The 15901-nt window shown below is 46.9% G+C and overlaps 1 protein-coding gene across 1 annotated transcript in view; it reads left to right on the top strand.

Moving 5' to 3' along the window:
- DNAH9 (dynein axonemal heavy chain 9) overlaps positions 1-15901 on the top strand; it is a 313579-nt gene that overhangs the window by 21610 nt on the left and 276068 nt on the right. Inside the window, exons 7-10 of the mRNA XM_045797213.2 lie at positions 1202-1369; positions 2787-2903; positions 9079-9229; positions 12045-12159. Of these exons, the coding sequence (XP_045653169.2) occupies positions 1202-1369; positions 2787-2903; positions 9079-9229; positions 12045-12159 (551 nt within the window). The remainder of the gene's footprint in view (positions 1-1201; positions 1370-2786; positions 2904-9078; positions 9230-12044; positions 12160-15901) is intronic.

The raw sequence follows: 15901 nt of genomic DNA on the forward strand, positions 1-15901 counted from the left end.
GGGTCCACACCACAGGTTTGCCAAAACCACCCAAAGGGCATTACTGTCTTCCTCTCTCCTATTGGAGGCGTGTGCGCGCCTACACAGGAAGTTGTAATGGGGAGAGTCTTGGTTTGCAAGTTCTGTGATTTCAAGCAGGTGTTCGTGAGAGAGAAATACAATCTGTCACGTTAGCGTGTTCTAGGGGCTCCTGTCGGACGAAGCGGCTTCTGGGGACTTGGGAGGGGTTCCTCCCTGAGGCTCTGAGCTGTCCACCTGTCACTTAATTCTGAGCACGGCCGGGACTCTGCCATATCAACGACCACAGTGACAGTAATACACACTGCGTAGTGAGCGTGTGCCAGGCACTGGCCTGAATCCTACGCCGGCACTGGCTTGTTTCACTCCCACTGTTATTATCCTGTTAGAGATGAAGAAGCCCATCCCAGAGATGTCACGTAATTGCCCGCTATCACCCAGCCGGCCACACGGGGCGCCGTGGCTGCAGACGCTGGCTAGAGTACCCCGCACTTGACTTTTCTCGACACCAGTGGTTGCTGGGAGTATTGGTGTCTCCCTCTTGGCTTGTCCTCGGGACTATTTGGAGCATCTGCTTTCCGTCAGTATCTCCTAAGATAGCTGTCCTTCTAGAACCAGACGACACGCTCCCTTTGAAAAGGATTTTTTAAAAAATCAGAAGTAAAGCTACCAATCATACAAATAATGTTGTTCAATTTTATTATTTATTTGAGAGCATGGAAAGAGGCTGAAGCATAAATTTGATTTTTTTTTTGCTTTGCGTGAATTTTATTTATGTGTACTTTCTCTTTGCTTTGTTAGTGAGTTTCACCAAGAGTTATTTATACCAACCCAATGTAATAATAAGGTCCCGATACTAATCAGCCTTCATCTTTTCCTAAACAGCCACCACCCCCCTGATTTCTAGCCCTTCCCGTACTAATGTGTTATCTGCTGCTGCTACTGTTGCTATTATTTTATTTTTAACCATTGTATTTATTTATGTGACAGAGAAACAGTACAAGCAGGGGGAGGGGCGAAGGGAGAGGAAGAAGCAGATCCCCCGCTGAATACGGAGCCCCACTGGACTCCATCCCAGGACCCGGAGATCATGACCTGGGCCGAAGGCAGACGCTTCACCGACTGAGCCACCCAGGCGCCCCTGTTGTTACCATTTTAACAATTTCGTGAATTGTCCCCGCAGGATCTTCTGAAGACAACCCTGGATTTTCACCAACTGGGAAAGCTTGAATTTAGTGGCATCAGAGGAAATGCCCTAAGTCGGCAGGTGCAGCAAATGTACGACGGATTTCAAGAGATATATGGGGTCTTCTTAGAGTCCTCCTATGACTGCTTGGACCCCCAGAGCACGGTGAGGCTTGGAAAGGCTGACTCGCAAGCTTTTTCTCTTTCTCAGATGCCTCCAGGCGGGAAGGTCTGGGTGTTTACTTGTATTTTCCCCTGTGTATTTCCTTTGGCCTTGGTTCCCGAGGGAGTCCTCAGGAGGAGGAAAGGGCCAGAGTTGCAGTGTCCAGGATCAGGGACAAGGAGCCCCCATGTCACCTGTAGCCCGGGACATCTGAGGCTTGTGGGTCCAAGCCTGCAGCAGGAACGAAGCAGCAGAAGGGTCAGTATAGAAACAGTGGATGCTGAGAAGGGAGTGGCTGAATTATGGGAGAAAGAATCGAGAGAATCTACGAGGGGAAGGGGAGAAAGAAATTGAGCAGAAATCTTCTCTGAGTACCTTTAGATTGTGGGGGATTAGTTGGCCAAACCCAGAAGATAACACTTTCTAAAAATTCCACGGGTCTGAAGTAGGGGAAAAAAAAAGAAAAGAAGAGAAAAAAAAAAGGAGGGGGGACAGGTAACAAAACAGGATATATACTGTGTGTTTCCTACCAAATGATAAAATAAGAACAGAACACATACCAAATCCTATACACAGGGAAACATACTACAATGTTAGTGTGGTTGTGTTTGGGAAGGAGAAAAGTGCTATGCTTTTCTATTTTTTGTTATTTTGTAAGAATATGCATCAGTGTTTTTAAAGCAATGCTAACAGGTAACAATGTACAGATTAGAGATTTGCGTTAAAGTTTCTCGGGAAACTGGTACATTCTAAGAAAGAGAACACACTTTGGGCTGCCTAATAAAATACAATAATTGAGACATGCTCACACTCAAAATACATATATATATTCGCTGTTAATCTGGAATTTAAATTGAACGGGGTGCTTTGTAACTTTATTTGCTAAATTTGGCAGCCGGAGGAACAATGGCTGTCTGCCGTCTCAACCAATTAAAGTGTACTTAGAAGAAATCGTGGGTATTCGTTTAATTAGCGGGCTTTCCTTCTAATGGCCAGATTAGTTTGCTTACACTAAAAAAAAAAAAAAAAAAAACGATTTTGACTTGGGGGAGGAAGGAGAGTAGGTGATAATGATAGACTGGCCTCATTGCTGGGACCGTTGCGGCCGGGGAGGCCTTTGGGGTGACATGAGCTGGCCCTAGGGTTTCAGGAGGTAGGAGAGGGGCCCAGAGAGGGAGTGACACAGTGCCAACCTCCCAGCCGACTCACACTTCCCTTTTGCCTAGTGTCTAGGAAAACAATACTGCAATAATAGGGTAATTGTCTACATGGGTAAAAAGTAAGCAAATGCCAAGGTGAAGTTTAGAAAATTATAATAAATCCTTGGCATAGCCGATTTAAGGACAAAGGTGTAGTAAAGAGCATAGTGGGAGTGGCCTTGAAATCATGTTCGTCTTCTGTCCATGTGACATCTCTTCAGGATTTCGAAAATGACTTGTGTGAATTTAACCAGAGAGTGGAAGATCTTGACCGAAGACTGGGGACTGTCTTCAGTCAAGCCTTCGACGATGCCCCCGATTTGGAGCATGCATTTAAGGTTTGTGCGGGGGGGGGGGGGGCTGCTGTGCTCCATTCTCCCCCCACTCTCAGCACAGGAGGGCAAGGATCCTCTTCCCACTGTTTTGTTCCTTGCAGAGAGCAATTGTTCCTGTCAGTTCAGTAGAGGGGTATTGTGGGTGACCTAGGGCAAAGAACTGGGCAGAATTGGGCTTCTCAGGTTGATTATTAATGCTTTTCTAGAAACACAGCGATGTAAAAATACTTTTCCAAAGAGTTATTCTGGAGGTGCCTGGCTGGCTTAGTCGGAAGAGCGTGCAACTCTTTTTTTTTAAATTTTAATTTAATTTTATTTAAATTGAAGTTAGTTAACATACAGCGTATTATGCATTTCAGGGGTAGAGTTCAGTGATTCATCAGTTGCGTATGACACCCAGTGCTCATTACATCGAGTGCCCTCCTTCATGCCCATCACTGGGTTACCCCATCCCCCACCTCCCTGCCCGCCTCCCCCCTCCCCTCTAGCAGCCCTGTTTGTTTCCTGCAGTTAAGAGTCTCTTATGGCTTGTCTCCCTCTCTGATTTCATCTTATTTTTATTTTTCCCTCCTTTCCCCTATACTCCTCTGTTTTGTTTCTTAAATTCCTCATATGAGTGAAACCATATGATAATTGTCTTTCTCTGATTGACTTATTTCACTTAGCATAATACCCTCTAGTTCCATCCATGTCATTGCAAATAGCAAGATTTCATTTTTTGATGGCTGCGAATATTCCATTGTATATAGACCACATCTTCTTTATCCATTCATCTGTCAATGGACATCTGGGCTCTTTGCATAGTTTGGCTGTTGTGGACATTGCTGCTGTAAACATTGGGGTGCAGGTACCCCTTTTCAATCACTATTTTTGTATCCTTTGCATAAATACCTAGTAGTGCAGTTGCTGGGTCGTAGGGTAGTTCTACGTTTAACTTTTTGAGGAACCTCCATACTGTTTTCCAGAATGGCTGCACCAGTTTACATTCCTACCAACAGTGTAAGTGGGCTCCCCTTTTTCCTCATCCTCACCAATATTTGTTGTTTCTTGACTTGTTCATTTTCGCCATTCTGACAGGTGTGAGGTGGTATCTCATGGTGGTTTTGGTTTGTATTTCCCTGATGCCAAGTTATGTTGAGCCTTTTTTTCATGTGTCTATTGGCCATTTGGATATCTTCTTTGGAGAAGTGTCTGTTCATGTCTTCTGCCCATTTCTTAACTGGATTTTTTGTTTTTTGGGTATTGTGTTTCATGAATACTTTATGGATTTTGGATATTAGTGCTTTGTCTGATAAGACATTTGCAAATATCTTCTCCCATTCTGTAGGTTGCCTTTTAGTTTTGTTGATTGTTTCCTTTGCTGTGCAGAAGCTTTTTATCTTGACGAAGTCCCAACAGTTTTTTTTTTTTAAAAGATTTTATTTATTTACTTGACAGAGATAGAGACAGCCAGCGAGAGAGGGAACACAAGCAGGGGGAGTGGGAGAGGAAGAAGCAGGCTCCTAGCGGAGGAGCCTGATGTGGGGCTCGAACCCAGAACGCCGGGATCACGCCCTGAGCCGAAGGCAGACGCTTAACCGCTGTGCCACCCAGGCGCCCCCCAACAGTTATTTTTGCTTTTGTTTCCCTTGCCTCTGGAGATGTGTCTAGGAAGAAGTTGTTGCTGTGGCCAAGGTCAAAGAGGTTGCTAGATTCTTCTCTTGGATTTTAATGAATCCTGTCTCGCATTTAGGTCTTTCATCCATTTTGAGTTTATCTTTGTGTATGGTGTAAGAAAGTGGTCCAGTTTCATTCTTCTGCATGTTGCTGTCCAATTTTCCCAGCACCATTTGAAAAAACTGTCTTTTTTCCATTGGATATTCTTTCCTGCTTTGTCGAAGATTAGTTGACCGTAGAGTTGATGGTCCATTTCTGGGTTCTCTGTTCTGTTCCATTGATCTATGTGTTTGTTTTTGTGCCAGTACCATACTGTCTTAATGATTATAGCTTTGTAATACAGCTTGAGGTCTGGAATTGTGATGCCCCAGCTTTGGTTTTCTTTTTCAATGTTCCCCTGGCTACTCGGGGTCTTTTCTGGTTCCATACAAATTTTAGAGTTGTTTCTTCCAACTCCGAAAAATGCCAGTGTTATTTTGATAGAGGTTGCATTGAATGTGTAGATTGCTTTGGGTAGTACAGACATTTTAACAATATTTGTTCTTCCAATCCATGAACATGGAATATTTTTCCCTTTCTTTCTGTCTCCCTCAATTTCTTTCATAAGTGCTCTATAGTTTTCAGAGTACAGATCTTTTACTTCTTTGGTTAGGTTTATTCCTAGCTGTCTTATGGTTTTTGGTGCAATTGTAAATGGGATCGATTCCTTGATTTCTCTTTCTGCCGCTTCATTGTTGGTGTATAGAAGTTCAGCAGACTTCCATGCATTGATTTTATATCCTGAAAATGTGCTTTATTCTTTATCAGTTCTCGCAATTTTTTGGTGGAGTCTTTCGGGTTTTCTACATAGAGTATCATATCGTCTCTGAAGAGTGAAAGTTTGACTTCTTCTTTGGCTATTTGGATTCCTTTTATTTCTTTTTGTTGTCTGATTGCTGAGGCTAAGACTTCTAGTACTATGTTGAACAGCAGTGGTGAGAGTGGACAACCCTGTCACATTCCTGACCTTAGAGGAAAAGCTCTCGGTTTTTCCCCATCGAGAATGATATTCACTGTGGGTCTTTTATATATGGCCTTTAGGATGTTGAGGTATGTTCCATCTATCCCTACTTTGTTGAGGGTTTTGATCAAGAAAGGATGCTGTATTTTGTCAATTGCTTTTTCTGCATCTATTGAGAGGATCATATGGTTCTTGTCCTTTATTAACGTGGTGTAATGTTGATTGACTTGTGGATGTTGAACCACCATTGCAGCCCAGGAATAAATCCCACTTGGTTGTGGTTAACAATCCTTTTAATGTACTGTTGGATCTGATAAGTTAGTATCTTGTTGAGAATTTTGGCTTCCATGTTCATCAGGGATAGTGGTCTGTAATTCTTTTAATGAGGTCTTTGGTTTTAGAATCAAAGTAATGCTGGCCTCATAGGATGAGTTTGGAAGTTTTCCTTCCATTTATATTTTTTGGAACAGTTTCAGAAAAATAGGTATTAAATCTTCTTTAAATGTTTGGTAGAATTCCTCTAAAAGCCATCTGGCCCCAGACTCCTCTGTTTGTTGGGAGATTTTTGATTACTGATTCCATTTCTTTGCTGGTTATGGGTCTGTTTAGATTTTCTGTTTCTTCCTGTTTCAGTTTTGGTAGTTTATATGTTTCTAGGAATTTATCCATTTCTTCCAGATTGCCTAATTTGTTGGCATATATTTTCTCATAATATTCTCTTATAACTGTTTACATTTCTGCAGTGTTGGTGTGATCTTTCCTCTTTCATTCATGATTTATTTGGGTCCTTTCTCTTTTCTTTTTCATAAGCTGGCTAGGGGTTTTTCAATTTTGTTAATTCTTTCAAAGAACCAGCTCCTAGTTCCATTGATCTGTTATACTGTTGTTGTTTTTTATTTTTAATTTCTATATACTTGATTTCTGCTCCAATCTTCATTATTCCTCTTCTCCTGCTGGACTTAGGCTTTATTTGCTGTTCTTTTTCCAGCTCCTTTAGGTGTAAGGTCAGGTTGTATATTGGAGACTTTTCTTGCTTCTTGGGGAAGGCCTGTATTGTGGAATACTTTCCTCTTAGGACAGCCTTTGCTTCATCCCAAAGGTTTTGGACTGTTGTGTTTTCATTTTCTTTTGCTCCCATGTATTTTTTAAATGCCTTAATTTCCTGGTTGACCCATTCATTCTTTAGTAGGATGATCTTGTATTTGTGGTCCTTCCAAATTTTTGCCTGTGGTTGACTTCAAGTTTCATAGTGTTGTGGTCTGAAAATATGCATTGTATGATCTCAGTCTTTTGTACCATCGAGTCCTGATTTGTGACCCAGTATGTGATCTATGCTGGAGAATGTTCCATGGGTACTTGAAAAGAATGTGTATTCTGCTGCTTTAGGACAAAATGCTCTGAATATATCTGTGAGGTGCATCTTGTCCAGTGTGTCATTCAAAGCTCTTGCTTCCTTGTTGATCTTCCTTGTTGATCTTCTGTTTAGGTGATCTGTCCATTGCTGTGAGTGGGGTGTTAAAGTCCGCTACTATTACTGTATTATCATCAATGAGTTTCTTTAAGTTTGTTATTAATTGACTTGTGTATTTGGCTGCTCCCAAGTTAGGGGCATAAATATTTACAGTTGTTAGATATTCTTGTTGGATAGACCCCTTTACTATGAGATAGTGTCCTTCATCTCTTATTACAGTCTTTGGTTTAAAATCTAGTTTGTCTGACATAAGTATAGCTATTCTGGCTTTCTTTTGATGTCCATCAGCATGATAAATGCTTCTCCACCCCCTCACTTTCAATCTGGTGGTGTCTTTGGGTCTAAAAGGAGCCTCTTGTAAGCAGCATATCAATGGGTCCTGTTTTTTTTATCCATTCCGATACCCTGTGTCTTTTGATTAGAGAATTTAGGCCACTTATGCTCAGAGTAATTATTGAAAGGTATTAATTTAGTGCCATTTTCTTATCTATAAAGTCGCTATCCCTGTAGATTGTCTCTGTTCCTTTCTAGTCTTTATTACTTTTGATCTCTCTTTCCCATGGAAGAGTACATGACTCTTGATTTCAGGGTCATGGGTTCAAGCCCCACGTCTGGTTTAGAGATTACTTAAATAAATGCACAATTTCTTTTTAAAGGGTTTATTCTGGAGTGTTCTTTTTGGGCATTTTCAGTAGAGTGGCCATTAAAAGCAGAGACATCTACTCTGGTCGCCGCCATGAATCCATGACTCTTGCACCCTGCTATCTAACCAGTGCTGCCAGATTGATTCAAGCTGGAGCATACCCCGAGTAACTGGTTATAGGAGTCAGCTCCTAGCAACTAGAATAAGAAGACTGTACCCTTGCCCTCTATTGCAGGGCAGGAGCAAGATGGAACAATAAGAGGGAGGAGGCTTAAGATGATGAGTAGACAAATGGCTGCATACTGAGAATTCTGACTGAGACATATTGTGAGACATGACACTTTCATAGCACATGATCAACCTTCTCTAAACTACAAAGGAACTTACTCTGTAAAGGCTTAAGGATTAGATCCAGGACTGGTCAGTGGCAGTTAGCAGGAGGCAGATTTTGGCTCAGTGGAGGAGAGAGATTTCCGAAAGCTATTAAAAGGTGGAATGGATTTCCTTGAGAAGTGGATAAGTTTCCAGTCACTGGAAACGTCCCTCAGGTAGCTTCAGTGACCGGTGGGACAATTGTAGAAGAGGCTCAAACCTTAGAAGGGTGAGTCCATGCTATCCTAGGATACCAGGTAACCCAGCATGCCAGGCTTCTTTAGCCATTGAGTGTAGACACACAACCTTTTACAAACAGTGCGGCTCCCTAACTCCTACGGGAACACTGGTAGGATTCCTCTCCAAGCATTTGAACTCATTCCAGAAATTAGTTCCAGAATTAGTTCTCTCTGAAATTTTTTTCTTGCTCCCACCCTCCAATTTTAGCGTTCCACATTCTCCCCAAGCACCCAGCCCGCTTAGCTTCTTTATCTCATCTCCATCTTCACCCTCCACCTCTGTTTTAGGTCTTTTTTTTATGGAGACCTTCACTTTTCTGACATCTTTAGTTTTCTCTTTGTTTGGTCCTTTACTCATCTTCTCTCAACACATCAGGGTTTGGCAGGTAATTTAGCGGACAGGACTCCTTTAGAAGCAAAGGAGAGGGACGCCCAGGTGGCTCAGTCAGTGAAGCGTCTGACTTTGGCTCAGGTCATGATCTCAGGGTCCTGGGATTGAGCCTCATGTTGGGCTCCCTGCTTCTCCCTCTCCTTCTGCCCCTCCCCCAACGTGGGCACGCGCACACTCTCTCTCTTTCTCTATCAAATAAATAGATAAAATCTAGGGGAAAAAAAGCAAAGGAGAGAAGGGCACACTATGAGTAGCCGCCTCTTCATAATTATTGATACAGTCACAATAACAATTTCTGACCCTCTTCTGTTGGCGGACATATGAAAGAAAAGCCAGGACTCAGGAGGGATGTAACCTTAGGTAGGTTGAATCTGTGACTTTTTCTTCTTCTCTGTGTCCTCTGCAGCTGCTAGATATAGCAGGAAAACTTCTGGAAAGACCGCTGGTAGCACAAGATGCGTCGGAAAAATACCTGCTGCTCATCCGTATGTTCATCCAAGACCTGGACACAGTGCGGGCGATCTATAGTCAGCGTGTCCAGGAGGAGGCAGAGCTTGGTGGGTCCATTACCCACGGATTTGGGCGGGGGCAGTTGTGGTACCAGGAAGGGTGCAGCTCGCTCCTCTTGTATCTGCGAAATGGCTACGGGGGGTCCGTGATATTCTCCAAGAACAGAAAGCGCAACCTTCTTGCTTGACAATTTCAGACCATCTTGGGTCATTGTAGAATGCACTGAACTGCGCGTTTCCCTGTGTCTGGGGCTGAGATTGGCAGCCGACCCAGAGCAGTGAGGTCTTGCCTGTCTCTGGCTGAGACTTCAGCGTGAGGTAGGAGTTGACCCGTGATCAGTGTTGGCCAACGCCGCTTCATCTCCGACATTCGTCAGTTCCATGGTAGATTTTTACACACCCGAGAAAAGTTTCTTTTTTTTATTTATTCGACAGAGATAGAGACAGCCAGTGAGAGAGGGAACACAAGCAGGGGGAGTGGGAGAGGAAGAAGCAGGCTCCCAGTGGAGGAGCCTGACGTGGGGCTCGATCTCATAACGCCGGGATCACGCCCTGAGCCGAAGGCAGACGCTTAACCGCTCTGCCACCCAGGCGTCCCCTGAGAAAAGTTTCTGATCCCTTCCAAGGCCATATAGCCATGCTTCTGGAGGGAGGAACCAGCAGGAGCCCGACAAGGGGCGGCACCACACCAAGCTGTGATTTCTCCATTTTTATAGCAATTCTTAGATGCCCTGTCTTATCTGATTGAAGGTCAAACACAAGTCCAGTTCAGCTCCACAAACATTTCTTGAGTCCTTGCTAGGTGCAGGACACATCTGCGGGTCCTGTAGTAGAGACAGGTCAGGGTGAGGGATGAACGAATGAATCCTGAAAGGTGGTTCTTCAAGGAACACAGTGGGTATGAACGATATTAACAAGAACATGGAGCAGAACAGAAGTAGTGTTCAACTTGCATCATAAAGGACCATAATCACAAGATGGCTTGTGGCTGGGAGATCCGAGAGTGCATGTGTGGAGTACGTGGCCTTGAGCTGAGCCCTGCAAGGTGGGAAGATGGATAGCCAGGGAGAAGTGGCAAAGGCTTTTGAAACAGAAGATGAAGGAGAGGATGTGGAAGGTGACCGGTCAGACCTGCCTGTAGCTGAACAAGGTGTATGCAGGGAGATTAGGTGAGCCATGGAGTTTGGAGCCAGATTTAGGAATCTAGAATTCATTATTCAGGCCCCATGAACTTTTCCAAGGCTTTTAAGCAGGAGAGTAGCAGGACCACTATGTCAATAAGCAGGTTTCCTAGCGAGGTCACTAAGAACCGCCTCCAGGTAGGTCATTCCCAGAAAAGCTGTTGGCCTCAGCTTCTTCTGGAACGATACAGAATCTGAAAGCTCACATGCCTTCCGAGGCCTTATTAGTTTTCTCCTGCTGCCCAACAAATTATTGCGATGTTTGGGGCTTAAAGTAAAAACACCCATCTTTTGGCTCACAGTTCTGTAGGTCAGAGCACAGCTTGACGTGCCTTGCTCTCCACCCAGAGTGCCCCAGGGCTGAAATTAAAGTGTCAGCAGGCCAAGTTCTCATCAGGAGGCTTTGGCGGGAAAATCCACTTTCCAGCTCCTTTTGTTGGCAGAATCCAGTTCCTTGTGACTGTCAGCTTAAGGTCTATAATTCCTCTTTGGCTGCCAGCAGGAGGGCCACTTAGTGACTGGAAGCCAGTCTGCTTCCTTGCCGTGTGGCCAGGCTATGTGGCTGCCTCCATCCTCAAGCCAGTAGTGGCACCCTGACTCCTTCTCCAGCTTCCAATCCCTGACTTCTCCTTCTGCCAGCAACCAGAGAAAACGCTCTGCTTTTAGAGGACTCACCTGATTAAGTCAGGCCCACCTGGGATCTTTTCCCTTTTGCTCTCTAACATAACATCATCACAGGAGTGCTTTCTCATTGTAGCCGGTTTCCTGCCACACTATCGAGAAGAGGATTATGCAAGGGTGAGGGTTGTTGGTGTCATCATAAAATTTTGCCTGCCGTGGAGGCCAGGCAGAAAGTGACTGTAATAGATCTGGGTTGAGTGTAAGACATCAGGGAGTGGTGGGGTTTGTGGCAAAATAAAGAGACTACCGTGCAGCTGTAGCTGCTAGATAGAAGCAGTGGCTGCTTCTTGCCAAATCTTCCAACTGGGATTTAAAAAAAAAAATGAAATCTAATACTTGTTCAATCATGACAATTATGAGCGTAGAAGCCCACTGCACGGACTAAAGTCAGACTCTCCAGACTGTGCTAACACTGGTCAAGGGGCTCACAATCAGTGTGGCCCGTCTCACTCATAAGCTTCGTGAATGCTCATAGAAACCCTGGAAATTAAGCAGGGAACATATTATTCCCATTTTATTTTATTATTTATTTATTTTTATGATTCCCATTTCATAGGTGAAAAAACGGAGGCCCAACAGATAAAGTTTTCTGTTGAAGGCAGGGTTTTCTACTCTGAACATACAATTAAAATCCTCTCCAGAGCTTTTAAAGATACAGACGACCGGGCCCCACCCAGACCAATTAAATCAGAAAGGCGAACGCCAGGCCCGAGCATCCGTAGTTTCAAAGAGCCTCCCAGGTGCGACTGATGCGCAGCCAGATGGAAAGTCACTGGCGGGGAGCCAGATAGCCGGCGGGTGGCAGAGCTGGGCTGGGCACCCCCGTCCGCTGACCGCATTTAGTGTTTGTTCTCCCCACGGTCACGGGAGCCCCCCATCTCGGTGTGAGCCTGGGGTGACGTTAGCACGCGGACGCAGAGGAGGCGAGACGCGGGGTAGCTGGGGGGAGGGGTTCCCGGCGGAGCGGGGCGTCTCTCATTCCGCCTGTGCCGTGTCCCCAGGGTTCTCCTCGGTGCACAAGAACATGCCCAGTGTGGCCGGGGGTCTCCGCTGGGCGCGGGAGCTGCGGCAGCGCATCCAGGGGCCCTTCGCCAGCTTCAGACGCGTCACGCATCCGTGAGTAACTGGGTCCTGGTTCCGTTTGGGCTTCGAGTCCTGCTCTGGAATTCTGAGTGTTGGAGAAACGCAGCCCACTCAGCTCAGGCATGAAAATCCTCTTCGTTTCTTCGCATTCTCAGCAGTAGGCCAGCATCTCAGTCCGTCTGGGCTGTTACACAGAAATACCATAGACCTGTGGGCCTCCAAACACCAGAAACATTCCTCAGTCTGGGCGCTGGGAATGTCCAAGGTCACGGTGCCGGCAGATCCCGGGTCAGTGAGGGCCCGCCGGGGTTCGCAGGTGGCCGTCTTCTCACTGTGTCCTCCTCGGGCGGGAGGCGCAGGGGACCTCTGTGGAGCCTCTTCTTCCTCGGGGGCTGGTCCCTTCATGAGGGCTCCCCGCTCATGGCCTAACCAGCTCCTAATGCCATCCCACTGGGGGTTAGGATTTCAACATGAATTTGGGGTGAGGGGGCACAAACATTCGGGAGTGAGAGTGATACATTTGGACGGACTGGGGAGGCTGAAAGGATGACCGGCTGCCCCTCTTGCTCGGTGAGATTGGTTCTAGAGGTACATGAGTCAGGGTTTTCAAGCTTTGGGGGGCTCTACCAGCACGTCTCTTCCGACACTGCGTCTCCCCGCTACTAAGGTTGCTGGAAAAGAATGAAGCCTGACTTTCCCGACGCGTGGTGTAAGGACTTGGCCTATTAGCCTACCCTGGGCTCTTGGTAAATGCAGATTCCCAGGCATGGGAATCTCAGAAGCTGAATCTCGAAGCGGGGTGGGGCCTATGAATCCCCGTCCTTAGCAAGCTCCCCGCTGGGATTCCGTCGGTTGACCGGGTTTAGAAACCGTTGGCCTGCCGTCCTGCCGAGCCAAGGTGCAGAGGCACCTCGGCTGCTAGAAGCGAGAGACAGGACCGTTGGCGGGATCGTGTTCAGGAGGCTTCGAGGAAGGGCAGTCTCTCTCTGACGCCTCTTTCTGAAGAACTTCGTCAACGGCACTCAAAGGGCAAACAAAACAAACAGGACTTGGCGGGGGAGACACTGGCCTCACAGGTGTTCCGGCGCTAGGTAGGGCTTTAGAGATCCTCTGGCCCAGGTGGAAAGACTGAAGGCTTTCAGAGGCCCGGAAGATGCCGTCAGTCAGCCAGGATGGAGTCCAGCGGGGATCACCCCCGTCCAATCCAGTGCCGCCCAGCGGTATGAGCCATCTGCTGACTCGGAGAGAAGTGGAACATCGGGATGTGGATGTAAAGAGGCCAACTTTAGAATTAGCAAGTAGCCCCCCCTCCCCAAACTCTGCACAGATCAGATAAACAGGCCTGCGGGTCAGGTGGGCCCAGCAGGCCATCCGTTTGCAACATGTGATCTGGCCTGAGCTAGCCGAGCTCTTTGTTTTGCAGAGGAAGAAACTGAGGGAGCCCAGAAAGAACTGGAACCCTCTGGGGCTTAGGAGTCCCAGCCTGGAGCTCTTCCCAGGGAGGCCCCGGCCACAGGAAGCTTGGCCCCCACAACTGCTGAGCCCTCAACTTCTCAGCCCTGCCCGTGGGTGTGGGCTGGCCCTGGGGGATGGGCATGACCTTGGGTGAGGGGCTCTCTCTGGCTGCAGCTGTTCCCCAAGAGGGAGACAGCTGTGCTTTCTCAGCAGCTGACATCGGTGGCCGAGGGGGATGGGAGGGTGGTTAAGAGTGCCTGGGCCTGGAGTGGGGATCTGAGTGGCACCCCAGAGTGTCCTCTATGGTTCCCCCTGAAAAGTCCCATTTGTTTAAAAATGAATTTGTATTTGTACTGTACTCTGTCATGTACACCTGACCCTTGAATGGCACGGGTGTGAACTGCGTGTGGGTTCACTTATGCCCAGACTTTTTTTTTTTTTTTTTTTTGGCTACAAAGTTTTATTGTTTCCATTTGGTCCAGGGCTTGGGCGGGGGCTCCAGGGTAGTTAAAAGCAGCCAAGCGGCTGCAAGGAAAAACAGGTTCAGGCAGGCGGATACCAGAGGGGCCTCTCAAGGGCCACCAGGCTCGGGAGGCTCCTCGTGGTGCTTGAGAGCGAGCGTTTGGAAGGGGAAGAGCCGCCTGCCCTGCCCAGCCCAGCCTGGTGCCGTCAGGTGCCCGCCGTCTTCTTGAAGAGTTGCACCTGCTTATTGAGAACGTGGTTCTCCGGGCTTCCCAGAGGTGGGACCTGCGCGGGCAGAACCCAGGGCCGGCAGACCCGGAAGGACCTGGTTCAGGTTCTCGTCCAGCCCTCCACAGCTCCCGTGGCATGGTGGGTTTTACCCTGCCCGTCCTGGATGGCTCCTGCGTGTTCTGGAAGAGGCGCATTTGCAACGGTGTTGGCCAGTCCGGAGGCAGGGGATGGCTGAGAAGGTGGTTTCAAATCTTGCAAGAGGGAAAGAGGTCAGAGGGTGTTGGGAGGCTGGAAGGAGGGGTGGCACCGGGTCTGTTCCCAGCACTCACCACCGAAGCAGGAGACCGATCCGTAGGTGGAGTTTTTAGGGTGCTGTCAATGTATTTTCTCTTCCTTACAATTGTCTTAACGTTTCCCTCTGTCTTGTTTCCTTTATTATAAGCATACAGCTATAATGCATGGAACGTGGGAAATACATGTTCGTTGACTATGTTATCGGGAAGGCTTCTGGCCGACAGTAGCTATTAGTAGTTAAGTTTTTAGGGAATCACAAGTTATGTGCAGATCTTTGCCTGGGGGTTGGCGTCCCCAAACCCTGTGTTGTTCAAGGGTCCACTGTATATACGAATGGGTTCCTAAGAAGGTTTCCCATTCCTCACCACGAAAGGAAGTCGAACCTACGGGGAATTTGCACTTACCCCGTGACTTACCAAACTTCCAGGCACCGGTGTGAGAAACCGTTGTCTCCTCTGGCCTCCTTCTCCTCCAGAAACAAAACTGAGATGGGGTTAGGAGGCTTGCAGAATTCCCACAGTGAGGGGAGGCCTGGGGGGAGCCGGCCCACCTGGTCCGAAGCCCTTTCCACGTCTCCGAGAGACACATCTGCTCATTCGCCAGGGAAGGGAACTAAGCGACTGGAAGAAAAAGAAAAAAAAAAAAGCAAAGCCCTCCAGGAAATCCAGTGCTTTCTCTGCAGACAGGAGGGCTTACGCTCAAAGCTCAGGAGAGGTGGTAAAGAAACCTTGTGTCGGTGTAAAGACCAACTGGGTTTTTAAAAATCTTCACAATAAGCTGCTTCATTTTGCAGCAGAACAGTCCAAAACAGGCCCTTCGACACGTTAGTGTGAAGGTTCTGAAAACTGCAGACCCTTCACCAATTTCCCCAGAGGCTGGTCTCTTTCGTTTTGTGTTGCAAAGAAGCATCAAACCCGGGTAACAGTGTGGGGAATGGTGCCTCCAGCCAGACTCGGTCCCATTCCTCCGTGGCTCCCAGCATCCCCGAGGAAGCCTCTGAGTGTGTGTCCGTGCATGCGTGCGCCGGTGGGCATTGCTGTGCTCACATGGGGTAGGGGGAGCGTAAGAGTTGGGAGGGGAACCTTGTATAGACACGTCCATGAGTAACGAGTGGAAGCGTTTGTCATCCCATGTTCTAGAAGGATTTCAGAGAAGGAGAAAGATACACATGTAGGTAGGTGTGTTATATGTATATATAATATACACACTTATGTGTACATATGCTATTAGATATGTATATACACACGTATATGAAACATTGTTTAATGTTACATAGTTCGTTATAATGCTATGTACAGTTTTTGTCCCTTAAATACAGAAAACTGCACCTCGA

The sequence above is a fragment of the Ursus americanus genome, chromosome 14 (assembly GCF_024610735.1).
Source record: "Ursus americanus isolate L20-20 chromosome 14, mUrsAme1.1.p, whole genome shotgun sequence".
Lineage (NCBI taxonomy): Eukaryota > Metazoa > Chordata > Mammalia > Carnivora > Ursidae > Ursus > Ursus americanus.